Source organism: Podarcis raffonei, chromosome 11, assembly GCF_027172205.1.
Source record: "Podarcis raffonei isolate rPodRaf1 chromosome 11, rPodRaf1.pri, whole genome shotgun sequence".
NCBI lineage: Eukaryota > Metazoa > Chordata > Lepidosauria > Squamata > Lacertidae > Podarcis > Podarcis raffonei.
In genome coordinates, this window is record NC_070612.1 from 30,021,808 (window position 1) to 30,048,009 (window position 26,202).

Consider the following 26,202-nt stretch of genomic DNA (forward strand, 5'->3'; position numbering starts at 1 on the left):
CAGTCTTGTGCTCTAATAAGTACAATAGGACATTGGTGATCTTGATAGGGGACATCAGAATGGAAAGTGCATAGTCTTTGCAGATCTGGAACTTGCTTGCATTGAATAAATAATGTCTCTCTTCTGCTCGATATTTAATTATTTTCACTGAACAAGTACACCGTGTCCCTGAACTTGAAAAGAATGTTATACTCCTATTGTACTAAGACAAAATTGCTACTCCAAAGGTATGTACAAATTCTGTTAATCTCAGCTGTAGGATAATCTAATTATTATTTTTTCTTTTGAAGTATGCAAAACAATATTTACTGAATGGATTATGGAAATTTCAAGGTAAAGCTAGCTTTGAAGATTAAGCAACTTACATGCTGTTAATACTATACTACATTTTCTTTTTTCTTTGCTTTCGTTCTTTTTTCTCCCTCCCCCTTTGAAATTAACAAGGAAGCTTTATTTTGCATGGCAGATAAAAATCTACCTAATGCACTTTAAAAATGGGAATGCCGAGTGAATCCTTTGAATACGTCTTGACTTAAGGTGAAAGTTAGTAGTGCAATGTAGCAGCAAAACATACTGTTCCAATAACTTTATGCACTAGGGTTTGCTTGGGGGTTTTTTGACCTTGAAAAATGCCCTTGATTCTTTAATAAAAAGGTGATAATAATCCTCCTGGTGCAATGTGACTTCTGCAGGGGAGGAGATGCCTGCATTCATAGCCATGTCTAACAGATGGTCTTGTGTTCCTCTATAAATCTTCATGATGGGGAACATCAGTTACTATGGCTTAGCCTGGAAACAAGGCCCACCCTGAGCACTTGGGTATTTTGAATGTGGTGTTAGCTCTGCAACTAGTATATACAGTGGTACCTCAGGTTAAGTACTTAATTCGTTCTGGAGGTCCGTACTTAACCTGAAACTGTTCTTAACCTGAAGCACCACTTTAGCTAATGGGGCCTCCTGCTGCCGCTGTGCCACCGGAGCACGATTTCTGTTCTCATCCTGAAGCAAAGTTCTTAACCCGAGGTACTATTTCTGGGTGAGCGGAGTCTGTAAACTGAAGTGTATGTAACCTGAAGCGTACGTAACCCGAGGTACCACTGTACCCTGATTTTTTGTACAATTCCCCTGTAGCCACCAGTTCTACCACTGTAAGACAAGCAGCAACTTTTTATCTCTGAATTAGTGCCCAGCACCATGTTCTTAGTGCCAGGAAAAGCTAGTGCAACTATTTCTCCAAGTGCTAAACAACCGTAGCATGTGGTTCCCAGATCCCCTCCAGCCAACCCTGCCTTCTGTATGAGTCAGGATGAGAAATGGGAACAGGTGAGGAGAGCACCAGTGGCCACATTGTGTCATGAGCCTCCTGATCCCAACTGGCTCAAGGCTGGTGTGGCAGTTCTTGTCAGATGAGGAAGACAAGGAAGAGGGTACAGAGTGGACCATCAATGCAGAGCAGCCCAAGAGGGAAGATGGCCCCCCTACCCCTTTGTCTTGAGAAGGGGAGGCAGTCCTGCTGGCTCCCTCTCCTGCCTCATCCGTAGAGTGAAGAGCTTCCATAGCAATGGGGCAGGGCATGGACCAAACAGGAGAGGAGGCTGGCCAGTTGAAAGGGGAGTCAGAGGCGCTGACCTCTGTTCCATCACCAATAACTTGTTGGTGCCTCCAGCAGTGGCAACAGACCAAGGCCTCTTGGAGAAGCGCACCTCAGAAGAAAGAGTCTTGCAAGTGAGTGTGCCATTTCTCACCTGGTGAGAGGGGTGTGACCCTTTGAGACATCTTCACAGCCTTTGCCTGGCCTCAGATGCTGTTCTTAAACTCTCTGGTTTGTACCTGTACCATAGCAAGCCTTGAATGAAGCTTTCTTACTTATCCTTAGGTAAGAGCCTCTCTTGTAGCATTTGGGACAGGAGCCAGGACACCTGGGGGGGGGGCCCACACGGGGATGGGCACCACTTGAGCAACCAAGATTATGCAATTGCCCATTTCTCATCTATCTTTTAAAAAAAAGTCATTCTGGAAAGTGTAATGAAATCAGAATGAGGAAAATTTCCAGTAAGTCAAGCCATGCATTGTAGCATAGAAAAACAAGACTTAACAGCAATGTCATTTGTCAATCTGACCCAAGGAAGAATTCCTTCCCAACTCCAAATATGGACATTGGTCAGTTTCATAAGAACATAAGAAGAGCCCTGGTGGACCAGAAGACCCATCTTGTCCAGCATCCTGATGTCGCAGGGGCCAATTGGAAACCTGCAAGCGGCACCCAAATGTACAGCAATTTTCTCACTTGGGATTCCTAGCAACTGGTTTTCAGAGGCATATTTCCTCCAACAGTGAGGGTAAAACAGTGTCTTCGTCGCTAGTAGCCATTGAGAGTCATATCCTACAAGAATTAATCTACCGTATATACTCGAGTATAATCCGAGGCACCTAATTTTACCACAAAAAGCTGGGAAAACTTACTGACTCGAGTATAAGCTTGTTCACCACACCACAAACAACCTGGTGGGCCAGAGTGTGTATGCACACACGGCAGAGAGGGCTTCTCTCCCCCCCAGCCCCTCCCGTCCCCCTGCCTATCTAGGGTGCTGCCGAGAGGCAGAGGCTGGTGGCGGCAGTGGCGGAGGAAGAACAAGCAACGCCAAAGGGCTACTTTTGGGCTGCTCGTTCCTCCACCGCCAACAGCAGCAAAGGCAGAGGAGGAGGAAGGAGCAGCCCCAAAGGACCCTCACTCAAGTATAAGCCGAGGGAGGCTTTTTCAGCATAAAAAAATGTGCTGAAAAGGTCGGCTTATACTCGAGTATATACGGTAATCCCTTTTTAAAGCCATTCAAGTTGATGACCAACCGAAGATCATTTAGAAGCATTTCCCATAATTCATGCATTCCCTCCCATCCACAAGTAAAATAAGATAGAGGAATGAGAACTTCTACTTTTGCCCATCTTTCCTTGCCATCCCTTCTCTTCACTACAGAGACAAATTATCTTTCTGGGTCTATGTCCAGAAGGTACAATGCCAGATTGTAGCATTTGATTAGAATAGGCCTACAGTTTGCTGCCAGTTACATCCCCCACTCAAATGTTCAAATGTGTTTGAAAAAGAAGTGAAGAAATGAATTCAACACCTTAATTGGATGTTACTGAGATAGCCTGTTCATGTGAGTTTTAGATTATGTGAATTAGTCCAAAATGGTCCCAAGACACAACATTTGGATTTACATCTGAATTTTTTCAAAATGCTAAGGTCTCTGGGACTTTGAGACCATCGATGTTGCTTTTCTGCTCATCTCTGTAATTGCGTGGGAACCAGAATTATGGAAACCAGAAACTGGAAATAAAATGACATTTGATTGAGATTTTGCGATGGCAAGATTTTTTTTTTTGTAATTTCAGCCATTTTTAATATTTCAAGTTCCAAATGAATAACAGGACATTTGGGGCTCTACTTCTTTTACATCTGTCGGAGATCATTTTGTGCGCAGGCTGCATATGAATGAACTTTTCAGGGAGGGGGAATGCAGTAGAGTGTTTGCATGCTGTCATTTTCAAAGGCTTGTAATGAACCATGAAAATTTGCCAGCATTTCAGTAAGAAACTGTAAAGGACATATAGGACACAAAACAGCTCTCCTGATAAATTTTGAGCTAAGACATTTTGTGAATTTGGGAGACAGGCTAGGAAAAAAGCCATGCTAAAAAAATTAAGATAACCAGCAATGTCACTCTAAATGACTAGTGGTGGTGGTAGTTTGGGGAAACTTACTTTTACCTCACAAGATTCATCTGACATAGTTTCTGTTTATCCATCTAGCCAGGGCCTGCTCAAGACAGTTTGGCACCTGGGGTGAACCACAAAATTGTGCCCCCCCTTCCTCCCAAGGAAGAAAGGGTGAGTAAAGATCTACATCAGGAAGAAGGGGGGAAATCAAGATCTACATCGGGATCTTCTGCTCCTGTGGATCCTGCCACCTGAGGTGATCACTTCACGTTGTCTCATGTGTGGGCCGGCCCTGCATCCAGCCCAATACTTGGTACCCCAGGTATGTGTCCCTCCAAATATTGTTGGGCAATAATTCACCATTTATGGCCAAGCAAGAATCAAACCTAAGTCTCTACAGGATAAGACTTGTAGCCTAACCCACAGCTAGCCAACATGATTTTCTCTAGCTGTTAAGAGACTACTGCTACCATTATTCCTCATCATTGGCTATGCTGGCTGGGGTTGATGGGAATTGGGTCTAAATGGGATTGCCATAAATCTGGGAATTCCCAGACATGTCCTCTTTTGGGGGTCCTACACCCTCATGCAGGGGGGGATTTACATTTTAAAGCAAATGTCCTGGATTTTGGGTTTGTTTGTTTATTTTATTGTTAGTGATTATAATTTGTGTGTAGGTGGCTCAGGATCTGAGGATCATCTCTGTGCAATGCAAGAATATGCAGCTGTCCCATACTGGGTCTGAACCTGCAACTTTTTCATTATCAGCACCATGCTCTAACCAACTTAGAGGAACTGTGCAATATAGTCCACTTTTAATACCTGTTCCTATATATTTGAATAACTTTATCAGTAAATGGGCCTGGAGGCTAATTTTATGATATGTAAAAGTAGCCGAAGTCAGGGCCTCCGGATATTCCATCGTGCTTTTACAGGTGGGTAATTACAACGGACAAATTAATTGAAACACATTAAGGCAATACACTGGGGGCTCCAGCTGGAGACAGGATGAGCATTCCAGATGGAAAAGGTCATTAATTTGTCCTTCAGGGACCCGAGCATCAGCCTGGTAATTACTGTAATATTACCCCATAGCTGATTGTGTACTGCTGCTTCCTTTGATAGGAGGATGGCATATTGTGAAGCAACTGCAGCAAGGAACAGACTTGGATTCTTTATTTAAAAAAATACAGGCAGCAGTTGATTCTCCCTAGAATCCCAGAAAACTCAATGAAGGTTAACAAGAAGCCATTCCCTGAAACCTATTTGAGCCTCATGAAAAGACACATTTTCTTTTTGGTAAAAAATTAAAAATCCACACTGATGTGGATTTACCATTTGACCTCTGCTCTTGTCTTCTTCCCTTGCCCCCAGTAAATGATTGCATGAATACCTTTTTTTGCAGTTTCTTTATCAAATTGCTACTCTCACACACTCCTCCTCCATCCGAGTGAAATACCAAGAGAGAGCTTCTCTCAATTTTGCTTGGAAAGGATTTTGCACAACATGACAGACAGCAGCAAGTGATTTAAAGAAAAAATGTGGGTCAGCTTTCTGGGTCTTAAAGCTGGTTAGTACCACAAAAAAACGTGTCCGGGATCAGGCAGCAAGGATTCAAGGTAGGCTCATGTTTAGATTACTGCAGTGCATGGTATGTGGGGCTCCCCTTGGGTTTGCCCAGAGGCTGCAGCTGGTACAGAACATAGTGGCTACATTGGTTGTGGGGGGGGAAACTACCACTAATATGTAGCTCCTTGCTTGCACGATTTATACTTGCTGCCCATTTGCTACCAGGCCAAGTTCAATGTGTTGGTACCTAAGATATCAGTCCCTGTACAGCTCAGGACCAGCTTACTTACGTGACTGCCTTATCCCTTGTACACCCAGTAGATTGCTGTGGTCAGTAGGAGAGTTTCTCCTGCAAGTTCCAAAGATCTCAGAAGCCTGCTCCATGGTAACTCAGAACAGGGCTTTTAGTGTGGCTGACCCTGTTCTGTGGAATAGCAGCCCTCTTAAGATATAACAGACGCCCACAATCTGCACTTTCTGGAAGCAGTTGCAAGACATTTTTGCTTCGACAGTCTTTCCCTATGCCCTTAACCCTGTGCAAGTGCACGTCAACCTACGCAGAGAGGGATTGCATGAGTATATATTGACCATATGATGGGGGTATTTTCTAAGGCAGCAGCAGTTCTGGGAGAGGGGAAGTGCCAAGAAGTGCAACTCTTATCCTGAGTTACTGAATCCTTAATGTTTTCCAAAAGCTCATGTTTAATTCAACTAAACATTAAAAGTGTCTAAATGATGGATAGAGTTACAGGATGCATGTTGGTTTAAGGACTGCCTAGCTTATTGGTTTACATTTTAAATCTTTCCTCCTCCCCACCCCCAGCCAATGCATTCCTAATACAGAATCTCCTTTATTCTGTCAAGATTTATTTTTACCAGGAATATGGGTGAATGACGTAGATAATGTTTTATGTACAAAGTCTGAAGATCCTTGAAAGTACAGTTAAATAAGAGTTTACTATAACCGCATGATCCAAAAGATAGCAACGTTGGCTTAGTTCAAACATAACACTAAACCATGTTATGTGGACAAGCTTCAATGAGCTCAAATGATGCTTCAGCTTCATGCACTGTCCCTATCCCTTCTCTACTGGGTTTTCTTTTGCTTTTACATAGCGATGGTTGAGCACTATGTTCAAACCAGAGATCCTGGTTTGAAATAAACTCTGGTTAGTTTAAGAAGCTAATTTCATAACCCATAGCTTGACTTGAAACCAGGATCTCTGGTTTGAACATAATGCTCAACCAAGGTTATTTAAAATTGAAACTAAACCCAGGCTAAATACTCACACCAAGCAAAGGAGGAGAAAGGAGGGAAGCAACATGAAGAGGACAGGAGGCCTTTGGTTGACTGACATTCAATGCCCCTTTAAAATGTGTTTGGGGGGTATTGCATGGTTCTTGTTTTTATTTTGATTATGTATTGTGTTTTTATATCGTGATTTTATCCTGTGAACTGCCCTGAGACCTGTGAGTATAGGGCAGTATATAAATTTAATTTTTTATTATTATCATTCTTTTATTAATAATAATAATAAAGGGAAGAAGGAATTAATTGAAGTTCATCCACACAGTGCTAAACCAGGCTTTAGCATTACATCCAAAAACAGCCACTGACTTCAAAATCTGTCAGTCACAGTATAGTGTAGGAGGAGAGGTTGCAGGGCAGGCTTTACATCTTTAATCATAAATTATGTAGAAAAGAAACACTGTACTGATACCATCAGTAAGTTCCAGTAATGTTGCCTTTCAGTGCATGGAAACTGATGTTGCTTGGTTGTGTTGTGCAGTGGCAGCCACCCCAAATTTATTATAACAGCCGTTGTGACTATTTGCACTAACACAGATATGGCCAAAGAGAGTTCACTAGTAGCAACTGCTAAGAGGTAGGAGTGAGTAGACGTCAAGTACCTACTGACTGTCACTATCAACCTAAGGGGAGACTGAAACCAACAGCAGCCTGCATATAACTCCCTCCAATCACTAGCACTGGTTTGCTCTGGCCCCTGGAAACTCACATGCAGGAAGAGTGTGAGAGCATCTGCACTGAGCAAGGTCCTTCCCCTCTGATGAACAAGAACTATCACATGCTTCAAAACATGGGTCAGATCATTGTAGTGATTGTAATAGTGGAAACAGCAATGGGCCAAAGTAACACATTTTCTGAACGCTAGGAATTATGAAGAGCTATCTTGGAGATATAGAATATTTATTAAGTTCAAAAAAGTATACAATTATGTATGAAAAATGCACAGGGGAAAAAACACCTTCATTCATTACTCTATAATGTTATCAAAGCTCTGTCCTGAAAGAAGCACACTGATTTGTAGTCCATGTGTGTGTGTAAAAGCAGTGGATTTGGGTTAGGCGGGGAGGGGGGGGCTTTACATTTTTCTCACTATCCTCCTCTCCGTTCCACAGGGATAGAAATGTCTATGTGATGAATCTCAGTGCTTTGATAAAAAAGGGGGGCACTTGATGTAGCCAAGAACAAGTTATAAAGCAATACATCACAAAACTGACTTCGAAGGCTTTGAAAAGAAAGTTATATACATGCTAGGTGAGACTTAGGTCTCTGATATAGACATCTGCCAAGGAGTAATCTGAAACCACCAAGAATCTAGCTTGCAGATGTGGATCTGTTTCCTGAAGCTCCTCACTTTTACAATAAAATCTTGAGACAACGCTGGGCCACTAAACTGTTCACTGTGAAAGGAAAGTGCTAATTTGGCAAAAGATCTTCGATAGTGGCAATGCATCATTTAAGGAGGCCATAGTGAGACCAAGGAGATCCAGAAAGTCACCTGAGAAATATTTCAGGTATGCTTCCCCATCTAGAGACAAAGGCTGATATGGTGGTGAACCCATGACAGACACCCATGTGGGTAAGAATGGTCTACTATGATGCATCTACTGTTTTTAAAATCACTGAGTTGCATTATGAAATCTCAAATGTTCCTATTGCACACACCACTACTTTCACAAAGACTGTGCAGTCTTAACCTGGGAACAGAAATGTTTCCACCCAAGGTCTAATTGTGGTGTTCACATCACATACACAAGTCATTGCAGATTTTAGTCCAACAATGTTTGATGTTGCTTGTAGAGCATTTCTGATGTACTATGTGTGTCACAAGATAAATATTAGACACATTTTTAAAAAATAACTTAATATGCATCCTATGAATCTGGAAAACTTTGCTTTTTTACAATAAATAAGATATCTTCAAAGTAATTTGGACAAAGACCAACTATGAACAATGAGAAAAGCCATCCTAAAGTGCTACTGGTAGTAAACAAGGAAAGGTTTTAGAGATAAACAATATTTTCTTCCGTGTCTCCATTTTCTGAATCTTGTCCCCTATCACCAGGTAGACTGTGCAGCAGAACATCTGATGGGTGTTGAGGCTGGATAGTGACAAGACTTGAACTGTGTGGTCTTGGGCACTGGCTCTGCAATGCATTCATGTCTAGAACACAAAAACACAGAAAAGTTAAAAGCTGTAGCTCCACTTACCACATGCCCCTAGCAAAGGACCCATAGAGAGAGAGAGGCCTGAATTTGTCATATACCAATACTTTTTTGGTAAAAAATAAAATGATGACTACAGTAACCTTCCTGGGAAGGCCTTTAACTATTCCTTTCCGGACTTCCGGGGTGGCGCCATCGGCAATGGCGGACTCCCTCTGAACTGGAGGGACTAGCTCCGCGGGAAACGGGTCTTCTCCGCTACGGCGAAGCGGGGACCCTTTAAAAAATCACAGGCGGATGAAGCCTGTGACCATGGGACTTGGCGGGCACCCTTAGCGCCCCCCAACCCGCAAAGGAACTCATTAATGGGTTCTGAAGCGAAGAGGGGGAAGTGGCGCGGTGCTGTGAGTCAACTGCTCTTTCCGTGGAGCGAAGCCGCATAGCCGTTGTCAGAGAGCGCTGCCTTCTTTCTGGGACAATTTGGCTTTCAAAATAATCACCCGTGAGTATTTAAACTTTGAACAATTGGACTCTAAATAAGGAATTGCGAATAGAAAGGAATCGACTTAAAAAAATTATTTCAATTTGGTACTGAAACGGGAAGGTCTAAACAGGAAGTCAGCCTTCCGTTTCTTTGTAGACTGAATAAAGCAAAGAGAACGTAAACTAGAGCTTGGAAAATCATCACTAAAGGATCGGATTTCATCATTTAAAATTGCTGAACCCCCCCCCCCTTCGGTAGCAGGAGGAGAAAGGGGATTGTTTTTGGACTGTTTAAGCCTGCAGAAGTGAGTTTAAAGTAAAGTAACTTTCCACCGTCCTGACCCTGGAGCGGGGTGTCAGGATTGACGTTTGAAGCTCATTGACCAGAGACAGAAGTTTTTTGACAGATAGCTAAAAGAAGAGAAACATAGTGACTCCATTATTTCCTTTCGCATTTTAAAGGAACAAATATTGACAAAGTAACTTAAAAAAAGAAAAACTTTGTTGCTGGATTTGTAATAGAAGTTTTCCCCCTAGAGGGAGACTGTGAAACTGTAATTAATTTCAGGGAGCCTGCAACTGTTACAGATTACAATCGTGGGAATTGACTTGTGACCTTGAAGGACAATGTATTCAGAAGCCCTGTTGTGTGCTTTTTATAAAACAAATGCCCTACTGGAACAGCTATATGAAAGGACAAATTTGACAACTGACTTGATCAGAAATCTTAAACAGGCAGTGGGAAACTTTGAACAGGCAGTGGGAAAACGTATGGAGCCCACCCAGGAGTTGAATCAGGAGTGTGCCCTGACAGAACAGATGAGAGAAAAGGATGCTGCTGAATCTTGGGAGCCAGAGATGGAGGAAGCTGCGGCCCTGCAGGAACATGAGCTTTTGACAAATGAACTTCAAAAAAACCAGACTTGGAAAGATAAAGTTTGGACTGGTCTGGAAATGGGGGGTTGGATTGACCCCCCGGTGCAGGGATGTTGGGACTTTCCGAGTCTGGCAATGGGCCGTGAGAGGTTTGGAGCTGCGGGGGCTCTCAAGTTTGGAGGGGTTTTGAAACATGCTCTTAAATACCACATGGAATTTAGTCTGGACTATGGAAAAGGGGCTGATTTGTTGAAAAGGGACAAAAACATTATTAAGTTGGAGTTCCCACGAGTGAAAGGAGAATATGAAGAAGAATCGCGGAAGGGTTATGGAAGAGACTTAAGGGCCTCGGATATAAGGTTACCAGGTTAATGCGCTAGATTAATGGGATAAAAAGGACTGACAGAACCCGGGACCAGGGGGAGGGGACGCTGGATGAAGATTGGATTGTTTTTGGGGTTTTTCGGTTTTTTTGTTATTAGGATTGCTTTATAAAATGCATGAATGTTGGAAAGATGTTGAAATGGAATTGTTTGGCTCTAGTAAAAATGTTTGAAGAATTAGGTAAGAATATAATGGTTATGAGAAGTTAGTAAGAATAAGACTTAAGTTTTGAATTTTAAGGTTTCTTATAAGATAAAATGAAAATAGATTAAGGTAATGTAATAAAAGATTAAGATAAGTCAAGAGGGGAAGGATTTGCTGAGTCGGCAATTTGAATTGGGGTACAGGGAGGGGAGGGGTGAGGGGGTCCGGGAAATAAGCAAATGAAAGATAAGCAAAGGAAAGATGGAATTGTTTTTAACTATTTTTATTTTGTATTTTTCTTTTTTCATTTTGTAACACTTTGAAAATATCAATAAATATTTATTTAAAAAAAAACTATTCCTTTCCACAACACCAGTTTCTCCTTTCAATGCCACCACTGCGCCTACACTACCTGCAGCAAACAAGCACAGATTGTTGCATCCAGTGCCGAGTGAGCAACATTCTGTTTGCACAATTTGACTTCCCCTTTCCTCTCCTCTCCTCTCCTCTCCAACCCTCTGGAACAGATTTTTGGCATTACAGGGGGCTGCAGGGAGGAGGAGAGGGTTTCCCTGTGGATAGCATTGGATACACCCCAGAGTTGTGTTCTAACAGTGGCCATTTCATATTGCTTACCTAGTCATTTAAGGCATTTGTATACTGCCTCTCCTAATATTTAATCTCAAGGCAGATTGCAACAACAAAATCCAATCGGTAGGCATCACCATTAAATTTCCATTAGAATGGCAGCGCAAAAGCTTCACTTCCACAGTTCAAAATTACATGCTCTTTCCAGTCCTTACAATACAAACCATTAACATGCTTGAGAGAATAAAAGCAGCATAATCTGGCACCTGAAAGATAATACAGCAGGTGCCAGGGGAGCGAGAAAATAGGTGGTGCGCTACAACTGGGTCATGTGGCAGACTCCCAACACTCTTCAATGGGAGCCTTCAGCAACAAGTCACCAAGGGATTCAGATATTGGTCCCCTTCCAAACACAGAACTGCAAACGCTGAATGCTGCCCAAACTTGCTCTTACTAAGCTTGTCATCCTTGGGCCACTTCAGTGGAGAACCACTGTTATGGCAACACTTCCCAGGCAGAACTATGGAGGGCATAAAGGCAGAAGTCCTGGAGTGTTTCTGACACTCTGCTGGGTGCAACGCTTTCGGAGGAAGGAGCTGGGAAAGGCGGTGTGCCAAAAAGGGTGGGAAGAAAATATGACAAGGGTGAACACTTTCCCTGGGAAATTCTTTGTAAGGATTCTCTCTCTACTCATAGTCCAGGGCAGGTTGCTGAACATCATCCCTGGTCATGGTGGCTGAGACCGATGATAACCGACATCTAGAGGGTTGCAGGGTATAGCAATGTGCATGCTATAATCTGGTCCTCAACATCACCATAATGTGGTGGCAGTCTTTCTGTATCACCTATATAATTAACTAATGATTGCATTAGTCGGAAGCATTTTTATGATTAAGGAAGCGATATAACATTTCCCCCCATACAATGGTTCTCTCTCTTTTTTGGTTACTAGTGTACAAAAAGTCACAAGTACCCATCACATAAGTGCAACCTGAGAGTAGGTTTTAAAATGTATATACCTTTTTTTTTTCAAAATTAGGACTAAATTCTAGCCATGGTTAAGCCTTTTTATTTAAATATGAGAGCAAAGCACATAAGTTAATCTTTCCTAAGGGTTAAAATCTTTTTGGTTAGCCAGTGAACTGAATATTTCTCACTGAAGTCAAGAAGAATTCAGGCACAAAGTGTAGTACAGCACAATGTGAGAGCCTAAATACTAAATAAAGCCGCAACATATATTAAAACAAGCCAAAGAAACTGCAATAGATCATGTCACTAAACCGTTTCAATTGCCAGGACTGCCAGATCAAGTAACAGGTATAGTGTTACTCAGGGCCGTTCTTGGCCTGGATTTAAGAAACCCTGTCGTAATGCTAGAATGAGTGAAGAAAATAATCAGAAAAGGTCAAAAAACACATGCTTTTTAAAAGGAACACTATAAATGAATAATAAAATCAGATTGAACGATTTAGGAATCATTTGGCTACGTTGCTCAGCTTTGTTGGGTTTCTGAAAAGTTCCAAAAACATCCCTCCTAAAACTTTGTTGTTGTACCCAGACTATACCACTCTGGAGTTCAGACAGAGGAATTGCTTCCTTTTGTAACGGAAAAACCCTGCACATAGAAAAGCAGAATATCAGGTTGAAGGCTAAGCTAGAACCCTTCTTCCTGGCATGATACTTTTCTATAGACAGGGACTATTTTATATGAGGGGGAGTTTAAACGCTGGATCCCCGTTGTGCAATCTACAATGCTCTGTAGGAAAGTTCCCTCTTAGAATATTACTTAATGATTTCTCATCCCCCAAAATGAGCTAGGACCCAGTGATCTAACCTTAGGGCAGTGTGGGTGGTTTGCCATGCTATTTGCAAAGGGGAAATAAATGCAAGTAATATGGACAAATGGGACTCTTTGGGTTGGGCTGGACTGACAGAAGCATAAGACAAAAAATTCCTTGCCATGCGTCCTTAGAGAAAAGGACCAGAAGCCACTGCCTACAATGCCCAAGAGTCTGCCAGTCACAATACAACTTAAGAGGTATGTTCTGGCTTCTTACAACAGCAATTGTGAATTGTGTGTGTGCATTCCTCAAATGAGGTTCAGATGTAAGTTGCCTGGAGTATCACACCTCACCTTGATATTTGGCTATTTGGCTTTTTAGTGATAGTTCTGAATTCATTCCTGGATTCCTAACAAAATCTTCACTGGCCGAGTTCATCCTGCTGTTCACGGCTTCTGTGCAACTGCCTGTGAAACAAAGCAATGCTGTTTTAATTGACCAACATTTTCCTTGACCATGATTTCAAAAGGGCAGAAAAGTAAGAGAAAATCCAACAATGGTGTCATTATAGCATTGTTTTACTGCATTCACAGCTATTTCTTAATCCAAGGGAACGAGAGAAAGATTTGTGGACATTAATTGCACTTATCAATTAAGAAACACTCTTACGACTTAAAGTTCAAATATCTCAGGAAACAAAGTTGTTTGTTCTCCCCAAATCATTGAGAGCAAACCTATAGACACTGTCCTTGGAATAACTACAGTACCATCCTAAGTTTTTCAGGTTCATATGGGAAAAGAACCAGGGTGTTATATCTATGAAGTCTGGCCTGTAATCTAACTGAAAAAATATATAGTTATTGCAGAACTTACCACTATCATCATTTTGGAAGACTGCCTATAATTTAAAAAGATGTTAACTACTTTTTAGGAAAGGTGTCCCAATATTAATCTGGAAAAGCAACAATAAATGGGTGAACAATAGTGAATCTAGTACCCAAACTATGGAGGAACTGTGGGTTTAGTGGAATCCACAAGCTCCCCTCCTGTCTTTCCAATCTTAGCTATGTCATGTGTACCTCCGGGGTTCTCAAAATATTAATGCAGGGAGCCAGGAGAAAAAATAAGGAAGCCAGGTCTCCCCCAACCCCGCTCATCAGAGTAGGCCATGAATCAATATATGGGGCAAGTAAGAGATTTAGGGTGAACTTTTTTCGCACAAGGCTCAACTGAATGGTGGACCAGTAGTGGCAAATGTTTACGTGCTGGCCCAAGTTATTTTGCTGCTTGAGGCAAAGGACAAATTGGCGACACCCCCCTCCACCTTCCCACATATAGAACTTGACCAGAGCAGGGCTGGCCCTCCCATAAGGCAAGCTGAGGCAGCTGCCTTAGACCGCAGAACACCAAGAGGCAGTGGCCCTGTGGGCACCCTGCCCACCCAATTGTTGATGGAGAAGTGGTGGCTGCAGTTTCTAATGAGATGAATTGCTGGGATAGATCAGTCGGCAGAGCACGAGACTTTTAATCTCAGGGTTGTGGGTTCCAGCCCCACGTTGGGCAAAATATTCCTGCATTGCAGGGGGTTGGACTAGATGACCGGAGTCCGTCCCAACTGTACAAGTCTATGATTGTTCTATGATTCGTATTCGAACGCTAGTGATAGAACAGCATCCTCAACCTACCACACCTGAGGTCAGCAAAGTAACTGATCCCACTTCCAGATAATTATGGGAAAGCAATGCCTCAGTGGTGCTGAAAAGGTTCCAGTGAGGAAGAAACTCTATTGAAAGCAGCAGATATGTTCCAGAATTTGGATAGCTGCTGCCAGTCAGAGTAGATCATGCTAAACTTGATGGACCACACCAAGGGATTGTCACAGCACACAGCAGTGTCCTATTGCACTATAGCTGGATACTCAGATTCATAAAATTGCAAAGCAGAAATCCTATGCACACTAGTTTTTTAGGTGAATACTGTGTTTGCATTTAATGGCACTTAAAAGCTGCTTCAAAGACCTATTGGAAATCTGCCTGCGTATCTTTCCAGATGTAATATATTTTCCCCGGGAGGATGCCGTCTGCATTTGCTAGCGCTTTCCTCCTGCTAGTCCTAGTCCTGGTCCTGACTGCAAAGTCCTCTTGGGAAAACCTCAGCACCTGGGAAAGGCACTATGCTGCAGTGTGCCTTATCTTGTGTTCTCGATACCAGGGGCCTCCGAAGGGTTAGCGCCTGAACAAAGTCTGCGCAGGTGCTTTTCCTTTGAGCGTTCATGCTTCTCTTGGGAATTCCAGTGAAAAACCTAGAATCCATTACGGCCTGCAGCATCTAAATGCAAAAAAAAGACCTCACACCCTTTGTTTTGCACGCTTTGAAGTAAACATTTAGGAACCTCCTGGGATACGGTAGTGTCCCAGACAACAGCGCACTTTCCCAGCGATACCTGAGGAACTGATAAGCAGCACAACCTGCGCACCTTCTGCAAACAGGTTGAATGCACATCAGAAGAAAACGGATCCAGCGAGGCCTGTATTGTATCTTTCCTAGGGGTTGCCATGGTAACACCTCTCTGGATAACATGATCTAAAGGAGGTCCTGGCAGAATTTTGATATTATGGGTTGTTGTTTATAAATGCGCGGATTGAAATATGAAGGTGTCACCAGTCACTTTGATGTCGGGCAAGACCAACGAAGCTAGTCCCAGATTAGAATCAGCTCCTTGGGCAAAAATATTTCTCTGTTCTACCACCCAAACACCATTTAAGAAGAAGGGCTGTAGCTCAGTGTTCACCCACTCTGCGTGCAGAAGGTCCCTGGTTCAATCCCCAGCCTCTCCAGGAAGGGCTGGGAGTGTTCCCTGTCTCAAACCCTGGGAGCCACTGCCAGCCAGTGTAGACAGTATAGGGCTAGATGGACTAGTGGTCTGAGCTGCTATAAGGCCATTTCCTGTGGAACTGGAGAGTAGCGTGTTTCTCCTAGAACGTAATATGTGCAAAGCACATAGGAAGATACCAGCCCAGACAATGCCTCAATCTTCACTATACAATTAAAGCAGTTTCACACCACTTTCAACAGTCATGACTTCCCTTCCAAAGAATCCTGGGAACTGCTGTTTGCTAAGGGTGTTGAGAGCTGTTAGGGAGACCCCTATTCCCCACAGAGGGCTATAATTCTCAGAGTGGTTAACTCTCAGCACATTCAACAATGGGATTCTTTCGGGGAAGCCCTGCCTGTTTAAGTGGAATGCTCTCCCCAGGGAAGTTCACCTGGCGCCTTCATTGTACACCTTTAGGCGCCAGGCAAGAACGTTCCTTTTTAACCAGGCCTTTAGTTGACCTAATCAACATCCCATACCAATTAAAATGTGGCTCTTGGGGGGCGTTGTTATTGGGTTATTGCTTTTTATGTGGACTGCCCTGAGACCTCTGGGTATAGGGTGATATATGAATTCATTCAATCAATCAATCAATCAATCAATCAACAATCAATCAATCAATCCTGCTTTAAATCTATAGCTCAGTGGATGGGGCCTATTTGTCTAGCCCAGTGTTGTCTGTCTGGAAATGACTCTCTAGGGGGCTTGGATAGAAGCTGTTTGCATCACTTGCTCCTTGCTCCACGGACTGAACCTGGTTCCTTCTACATGCAAAGCAGCTGTTCCACAGTTGAGTGACATGTTCTACCATCCCCCCCCAAAAAAAAAAGCTCTACCACATAGCTGTGGCTTTTCCATCACACGAAAGGCACCCAAGGCAGAAAGTCGAGAGCATTTCAAGGAGACTGAGTCACAAAAGCACCAGAAAAGCTCTAAGCATCAAACCCTTGGCTGCCGTTTGAGTGAGCAAGTACAACTTTGCACTGCCTGCCTCACAAAAAAAAAAAAAGCACAATGTGTCACCCAGACGACACCGTCACCCTGAAAGTGGAGCAGGAAGGCCTGCTGTCACCATGCTTTCCGCAGTCAGCTTGGACGTGGTACATGGCTCTGGGTCCGATCCAGGCAGCAGCAGCTGGTAGCACAGCAGGCTGTTAAATGCCACAATGAAAACAGATAGTTCGACAAGCCCTAACTGGGAGCAACAAATCAGCAGCTCAGGTGTGGGCAGCGCTCAACTTATTTCGTATCTTTATATTTATGTGCTATGAAAGCCTCCAAGTCCAGGGCTTTCCTGGCTCTGCAGCTCTCTCTCTCTCTCTCTCTAAGGGCCAACTTTTACAACCCATTGTCACTCGCGTTGCAGGCATGGCTCGTAACAATGCAATCTGCCTCAGCCATGCAGGCCAGAAGTTTTGTACATTATGAAAATGCCTTGGGGAGCAGCCACAGGGTAGCAGCACCAATATTTGTAAATAGTGCCTGCGATTTTCCTGGACGAAGTGTCATAACAATCGTTCATATGTTTCATTTATGGTAGCTTTGTCCAAAAAAAAAAAAAGTCTGAAGATAATTGGACTTCCATTTTATACCTATAAATTGGTGGAAAGCAATGTGCAAAACATAATTATCAAGCATGAGGAAGAACATTTTCTGCCCCCCCCCCCCATGGTGAATGTGGCTTCTGAATATATTAAGTCTTGCCTCACTATCCTTTTAGAATTGTTTGGAAGAGTTAATAATTGGGAAAAACTATTCAGGGATAGTATGATAAGATTTGGGAAATTTTAGTGACAAAGTTTAGCTATACTTAAATGAGTTTCAACTTTATAGGACCAAGTATTTTTTAAAAGGAAAGCTTTCTAGTCTTACACTATCAAATATTTTATAAAAAGCATTCTCAGTTGATTTTTAAATTTTATTATTACTCCCTATTGTGTACAACATCCATTATTAGTCTTGTTACTCCCATATTCCCACTGTAATTTTTTAAATGTTCTTACTATTCTTCTTTTACATCCCTTTTTAAAATTTCCATTATGTCCCAAACTTGAAATAAAGAGAAACATTTGTGTAATTTTCTTCAAAATGTTAAAATAGTTTTCATCAACTCCCCCCCTCCTGCCTCTTCATAAGCTTAATACAAACTTAAGACTATACAATTCACAAAACTCCCAGTAAAATACCACTCTCATATCAAGAAGCAAGAGAAAGACCCAGTTGTTAAAATCAATGAGAATTAGCACAACTAGCAGCAAAAGCTTTCCTTAAAAAAAACAGCAACCCTAAATGATCTCCTTTTTTTAAAGTTCAAAGGGGAGGGTTTCTTGATATTGTTCTTTCGGGACATCATTGCATAACCTCAGGAGAGAACATGGAAAATCACTACTCCGTTTCCAAGCTGTTCCAATCTCTGTGATCAAGGGGATTTGATCAAGGCATTTAAATCAGGCCTTAGTGGGTGGCACCCATTGTCGGTGTTAATTCTGAGCTCCAGAAATACTGCTCAAAATAGTGCACACCTCATCATCTCATCTGGAAACATTGGCATCAGGCACGCCTCACAATCCCACTTTGTAGAAACGTAATACTACCTCTGAGGAGAAAGGGTGGGTAGGAAAAGGATGACACGGGTAAAGATTTTATTCTTCTTCGTTTGAGGCTTAAAAGGAGCAAAGGGGGTGGGGAGAGACACCCGCACCTCTTCACTATGTTTCCTAGGAAAATGCTTTCATTTCAAAGGCTGATGAAATGCTGTAACTTTGTTATCGGGTCAGTATATAGTTCCAATAATCATGTGGCCTCCAATTAGTGGTTTGTGATTATAAAACCACAGCTATTTCACATGCAGCATCTACAGACAGAAGGTCGGCCCAAGACATGTTGCCACTTGCAATAGAAAATCCTCAAAGCGCCTTCTCAGCAAGAATTCATAAACAACTTTGTTGTGATATAATGCAGCGGGTGGAACTGTGGGTTAAACCACAGAGCCTAGGACTTGCTGATCAGAAGGTCGGCGGTTCGAATCCCCACAACGGGGTGAGCTCCCATTGCTCGGTCCCTGCTCCTGCCAACCTAGCAGTTTGAAAGCACGTCAAAGTGCAAGTAGATAAATAGGTACCGCTCCGGTGGGAAGGTAAACGGCATTTCCGTGCGCTGCTTTGGTTCGCCAGAAGCGGCTTAGTCATGCTGGCCACATGACCCAGAAGCTGTATGCCGGCTCCCTCAGCCAATAAAGCAAGATGAGTGCCGCAACCCCAGAGTCATCCGTGATTGGACCTAATGGTCAGGGGTCCCTTTACCTTTAGTCAAGTTGGAACCCTCCAGGTGTTGTTGGGCTACAAGTCCCACCATCCCCAACTATTGGCCATACTGGCTGGGTCTGATGGGAGATGTAGCCCTTGAGGACACCACATTGGCTACTGCTCATGTAATGGCATTCATAACCTTCTGCCTGAGCTGCTACCTCCAATCTAGTGGGATTGGCTCTAAAGAAAAAGCCATTCTTGTGTTCTAGTCCATCATGACCTTAAAGGAGGAGAAGGGTGACCTTCATTCCTGTCAGAAGTTCTAGAAGAATAACCAATTTGTGTCTTCCAGACTACAGTTCTCATCAGCATGAACTAGCATGACCAATAGCCAGGAATTATGGGAGCTGTAGTGCAATAAAACCAGGATGACACCACATTGTTTACTTCTGTGCTGGAAGGTTCAGAGATGTGGTCTATGTGTGCAAGGTTCTATATGTGAGATGGCACAGAGACGGTAGCCCTATTCAGTTCACATGGGCAGGGGTGTGCATATATAAGCCTTGCCCATAACTTCCCTGGGATCAAGAGCTGCTCTTGATATCTGTGTGTTATTAGTGCAAATTGTTCAAACCCACTTAGAAATTCATTTGCGTGTGGGAACCTTGGCTTATTGGGGTTTCTGATCATGGAGAGAGTTTCCAAGGGTGTTCAGTGGAACATGCTTATTAAACACCCTTTTCATGCTTTCACGCTAATTGCACAAAGGTCTGAAGAGGTGCTAATGCGCTCAAGGATGTTGTGGGCTGGGCTTGTATATGTGTCCCTGTTCCTCATGCTAGCAGCTTTGTGTTTTGCATGTTCAGGTAAACGCTTGAACATGGCTAAGGAAGAACTGTGAAATTAATCAGGGATATGTCTGGGTACAGTGGTCACAGCCTACATATGGGACTATGATAGGCCAAGCCATCTCCCCCTATGCATTCACTGGTTGGTTGGTTGGTTGGTTTTTTAAAGGACTGTTATAAACCTTGAGTACAATAGCTGAGATATTTTTTTCAGTAGGAACACTATGCTTGCTAGCTTTAGGCTGCAACCCTAAGCACACTTACCAAGGTGTAAAATCTCATTGAACTAAATGGGACTTTGTCCTGAGTAAATATGGTTAGGATTGCATGCACTTTGCTTACGTCGTCTGTTAGGAATGAACAATAGATCCCACCCCCACCCCACCCCCGTGCCAAATCTTGCTACAACAGGGATTAAAGTCAGAAAAGGCTACCTTGCCCTTTTTTTAAAAAACTAGCTGTTAATGCTGTCTTCCCTCTGCTCATCTAACTAGTTGCAAAACTGCTTGTGGTTTTATTTCATCGCTTCAAAAGTTACATTTAGATTGGATTTTAATTTTTCCCCAATCTGCTGTAGACTACCTTATTATTTTGTTGCATTATTGAAATGGAAATGGTCACATCTCATCTAGCTCAACAGTGCCCCCAACAGCCTAACAGAAAGAGCTAGGCAAAGCTGAAAGCAATTCTTTCCAGTTCTGTATTTTAGTATAGCCTATGAAGGTTGGAAAAAACCCTCATGTCATGTTATGGGCTCAGCCCAGCTAGCTAATGCTTATACTAATGCCAACGTTTGTACAGAAAGGTGCCAGAATCTTCTAGTCAAATTTTCTTTATTAATTTTAAGATAACTTATCTTCCCCCCCCTTCTCCTTCCTTACTTCCCTGTTCTAACCTAGTGGTTCTTCCCACTTCAAGCAGGTTAAGAGGGTGTGTGTGTGTGTGTGTGTGTGTGCACGTGCGCGCAGAGTGATCCTATGTAGGTCTGCTCAGAAGTAAGTCCCACTGAGTTCAATGGGACTTACTACGATACGATAGTCTTTATTGTCATTGTCCCATACAGAACAACGAAATTGAAAAAATCTACATCAGACATTCAAAAACCCAACAAGCCTGCTATCCCAGCCTGGTTAGCCCGCTAGAAACTCTGATACCCCATAATTAAATACAATATACTCCCATAGAGACTACCTTACACTGCGTTTAAAGCCAAAATCACATTTGGATAGAAACTGTTACTCAGGTGGCTAGTCCTAGTCTTTATAACCCTGTACCTTCTTCCAGAAGGCAGAAGCTGAAAGAGATCCTTTCCGGGGTGCGCACTATCCCGCACTATCTCTGCAGCTTTCTTGTGACACCTGGAAGCATAGATTTGATGCAAGGTGGGAAGAGTGCACCCAATTATTCTCTACGCAGTCATTACAACCCTGGACAGCATTGGCTTTTTCCCCTGACCGTGCAGCTCCCAAACCACACACACAGACCATAAGTTAATACACTCTCAACAGTACAATGGTAAAATGCCATCAACAGGTCCTTTGAGAGATTCTTTTTCCGGAGAATACTACCAGGTAAATGTGGCCATGGTTGAAGCCTTAGGAGGGAAGAAGGCAAAAATTGGTGGCTGAGTGGTATAGGAAGCTTTTCTAAAGTGCATCTGGGCAGCAAAAGGTCCTGGGATAGCACTGCAGTATACACAAACTGAGTTGTGCATCCCAGGATCCATTGTGACATTGCATTAGGATGCTGGAGGAACACCCCTCAAAAGCTGCACTGGCCTTGGTGGCTGTGCATTCAGTCCGAGAGGTGCATCTGGGAGGATGATGAGCATCACCTATAAGGTGGTTGCTGCTGGTGAAAGAGCTTATAACCTCCCTGAACACTCCAAGGAAGGTAAGGATATAAATGTCATAAAACTAAGAATATGACAGTTAATGATAGGGGCATGTTGGGTTGCTTAAGTCCATCTGAAGCTTATATGTGTGCATGTTTTAATATTTCTCAATTTACTTTTAGATTTCACTCTTAATTTGTCTTCCTCTATCCAGCAGCTCATTATGATTTTGAGATGGCTGAGATCTCCTTCCAGCTCAACAGCACACCCATCAGCTTGACAGGCGGAGTTGCAAGAAGCTTAAAATGTTTCAGCTGTGGCTTACTTCAATACCATCCGGGCATTACTACCACCAGGCAGCCATAAGTTGACAGCATCAACTTTATGCTTCCCCCCACCCAACTTATCAGAAACTGTATTTGAAACTTGGGAGAGTTTAAATAGCATCTTCCAAAACTGTACTAAGAAAGGGAAGAGGGTATCTGTGCAGAGAAGAAAATAAACATCTCCACTGTACATATGGCTCTTCCCACATGTCACTGGTACCGTGATTTGCACAAGCCTTATTTTTACTTCCTAATTTTAACCATTCATGGTGAGGGGCAAGACAGCAGCCAAATCTCATAAGGGAGAGATGCCTTCCTGTGCAAGAGGCCTTGTCACTAACTACACATTAACAATTACCGTATTTTTCCAAGTATAAGACTAGCTTTTTCCCCTAAAAAATAATGTCAAAAATTAGGGGGCGTCTTATGCATGGATACATCCCCCCCATTTTCTTAAATCTGGGCCCCCAAAAACAGGAGGCGTCTTATACATGGTGGGTCTTATACACAAAAAAATACGGTGCAGTGGTACCTTGGGTTAAGTACTTAATTCGTTCTGGAGGTCCGTACTTAACCCTAAACTGTTCTTAACCTGAAGCACTTTAGCTAATGGGGCTGCCATGCCACCGGAGCACAATTTCTGTTCTCATCCTGAAGCAATGTTCTTAACCTGAAGCACTATTTCTGGGTTAGCGGAGTCTGTAACCTGAAGCGTATGTAACCCGAGGTACCACTGTATATGCCATTTTCTCCCTTTTAAAACCCAGGTTGACTGAGAATGTGGAACGGGAAGAGGAAGATGCCCAGTGACTCCACCAAACCTTATCATGATCAGCCAGAGGTAAGAATGGACTCCACATGCATACAGGTGTGTATGTGAATACTCTGTAGGCATTAGTGGAAACTCTTGAAAAAACCAAGGTTCCAAATGGCACAGAGGTTCCTGCCTTCAGCTGGGTGCATGGTCAGATGCCGACATCCTCCCAGGGGCTCCGTCACCCTGGAACATGCAAGAAGAGATTTCTTCTCTTACTTGGACACAGTAGTGCTGTCAATCAGGGCAACAGTTCGGGAAAGAAATCCATGGTCCATTCATGAAAATGAGCAAGGGCTGGCTAAGCACATTGTGAAGTACATTGCCATCCATAGAGTTCCCCAGAAGATCCCCATTCTAAAATTACCTAATGGCACCACTAGAGATGAGGGAGAAATATGGTTCATTCCTCTCCACCACCAATTAAAATACCTGATTTTCACTTCCTGAAACTATGCCGTAACTGAATCATAACTATCTTTCAATATTTACACTTCTAATTTTACAATGCAGTTCCTCCCATCAAAGAAATGTACAAAGGGTACATAATTAGGGGAAAGTGTGTGTAAAAATGCAGCTATTTGTGGTGAAAATAACAGACACAGATGTATTTATATTAGGGGAAATTGCTTGCAAAAACACGCATGGAATTGTTAAGATTTGCCCATCCTTATGCAGCACTGTTTGGGTCTAGTGCTCACTGAGGTGAAAGACTTCTGCCAGGTCTGTTCCACTGGGATCACATGACTGAATGCTCCTTCACACAAAAACTAGCTTGGGTTCAAAGTATCTGAGATAATGCCTTCCTCTGAGTCAACCTGCCTGTGCATTAAAGATCAGTGGAGGAAACTCTCCTGGCAGTCACTGTATTTCATGAGATGCATAGTGTGGGGTCATGTGGATGAGCCTTTTTGGTGGTGGCTCTGCATCTGTGGAATGGCCTTCTTAACAAGGTGCACCTCGCCCTAACTAGGGCGTATAGTCAGATACGTCATTTTTACTAATGCTGCTAATAATGTTTCTGCAGCTTGGTGCTGATAACGGCAAGGTTTCAGGTTTGATCCCTGTGTAGGACAGCTGCATATTCCTGTATTGAAGGGGGTTGGACTAGATGATCCTCAGGATCCCTTCCAACTCAACAACTCTATGATTCTATGATTAGAATTATTTAAACATTTTGCTTATAATGCATTATATTTCATATTATCTTATGTTTGTAAACTGCCCTGCAACCATTTTTAGCGAAGGGCAGTGTAGAAATCTCTGATAAATAAATAAAATACTAGTTTTCTATGTGCATGGAATTGAATTGCTACAGAGACACATTCAGTCTCTGATCACATTCAGTGATCCCTCCCCACCTGTAGCCTTTAGGGATATAGCCCACATGTAATTCACAGACTGACAAGCTTGACCCTGTTTTATTGCATGCTTTTGGAAAAAAGCATCATGGCTGCTTTCTTTTTTACTTCCCATTTATTTAGAAAACTAGGTCTCTGGACCAAGTCTTTAGCTGGCACAAAAATAAATGGGGTCCCACTGGCTGTAAGCCTGGCAATGATCAGCCTTTTTAATCTTTCACTGCTAAACAGATGGAATGTTTTTGTTTTTTTAAAGAAACTATTAAAATATCACTGTTTATAAAGGAATATTGGCTTTTGATGTGGTTTCAAATCTCTGTTAACTTGTTATTTTAATCACGCAACTGAACATTGCTGGATAGTGTTTTTTTTATTTCAAGCTGTGGCTTCTCATCTGGAGATGAAGCTCTTTTTTAATGAGAAATTGTTAATATGTGAGTAATAATGCACCCAACTCTTGCCATTCCCAATGCATTCCTGAAAACCCATCTCCCATTTCATCTCCTCCACAGTCAGCTTCTAGCCTCGTGTGAGTGACAGAACGTTTTTCTCCCTCTGCTGGCCATATTGCATTAGGAACTCTTATTATACCTAACAGCCAAACAGCACATTGGAGTAGACAGGATCTGTCCTGGAGTGTCAACACAAGGGGGCTTGTGAAGAAGGCGCAGCAGAGACTGTACTTTTTGAGAATTCTAAGGAAAAACCATCTTCCGCAGAAACTGCTGCTTGCCTTCTATCACTGTGCCATTGAGAGCGTGCTCACTTATGGCTTATGTGTGTGGTACGGAAGCTGTACTACCCAGGACAGGATGGGGTTGTGCAGAGTTGTTAAGGCAGCAGAGAGCATTGTTGGCTGCCCACTCTCCACCTTAGAGCAGATTTATGCCACAAGGTGCCATAGGAAGGCACTGGACATAGTAAAAGATCCATCGCATCCTGGTCACTGTCTCTTCGAGCTCCTGCCGTCGGGACGGAGATACAGGACGATGAAGACAAGAACGAGCCGTCTTAAGAACAGCTTCTTCTCCAGAGCGATCTCAGCCCTGAATGGGAAGCCTGGACTTTGAAAGTCATCTAATCTTCCTTGCTGTACTATACTGTATTGTTTTAATTAGTGTTTTTATGGAGCAGTCGAGTAATTTCGTTGTCCCTGAGAGGGGGCAATGACAATAAAGATATTATTATTATTATTATTATTATTATTATTATTATTATTATTACACGAGGGTCACGCACAGTGTGTGTGTTTTTCAGCCAGAACTCAGTTCCAGCACCTCTCAGGTGGGCACCATTGCCATTCTAAGAGAACAAGGGAGGCGTTCATGCTGAGCTCCGGCACCTCTTTTTCTAGAAAAACAGCACTGGCCATGCACATATGTTACACTGCACTGCAAACATGCATATGTGGTGGGGAAGCAGCACTGATCTACTGGCCCTGCTCCCAGCCGAAATGCATTCAGCATAATTTGCATAAGGGCAACAGACATCCATACAGTAAGCATGATCAAGGAATTCTGCTTTTGGCAGAGTTCTCAGTTGTGGAGGTTGTGCTGATCAGTCTTAGGAGCAGGGGCACCATCTCATTCTCCTTATGTGCATTCAACATATATACTTGTAATCGGTGTGCAATCCCAAGGTGACAGCCTCCCTGTGTCACGTTCTACTCTCTTTACCTAACAAATGTGGCTTCGCTTACCCATCACGCTGTCAAGCCCTCTGGCAGCATCAGCAGCTAATGATGTTGCGCAGGGCCTGGGAAATGCACAGCGTGAAGATATCACATCACGGGCAAGAGCCGGGGGGGAGGGGGAGGGAAACCACACATTACAGGAGAGAGGGGAGAAAGTGCAAAACAGGTGTGTAATTTTCAAGTCATTCC

The 26,202-nt window shown here is 42.9% G+C and overlaps 1 protein-coding gene across 9 annotated transcripts in view; it reads right to left on the bottom strand.

Annotated features, from left to right (window-relative positions):
* Positions 1–7,478: 7,478 nt before the first annotated feature.
* Positions 7,479–26,202, bottom strand: part of ARHGEF28 (Rho guanine nucleotide exchange factor 28) — a 133,729-nt gene continuing 115,005 nt past the window's right edge. For all 9 annotated transcript variants that reach the window (XM_053408016.1, XM_053408014.1, XM_053408013.1 and 6 more), the window contains 2 exons: positions 13,368–13,481; positions 7,479–8,756 (listed from right to left, as the gene is read on the bottom strand). In XM_053408016.1, coding sequence (XP_053263991.1) covers positions 8,596–8,756; positions 13,368–13,481 — 275 coding nt within the window. In that variant the 3' untranslated portion in view covers positions 7,479–8,595. The remainder of the gene's footprint in view (positions 8,757–13,367; positions 13,482–26,202) is intronic.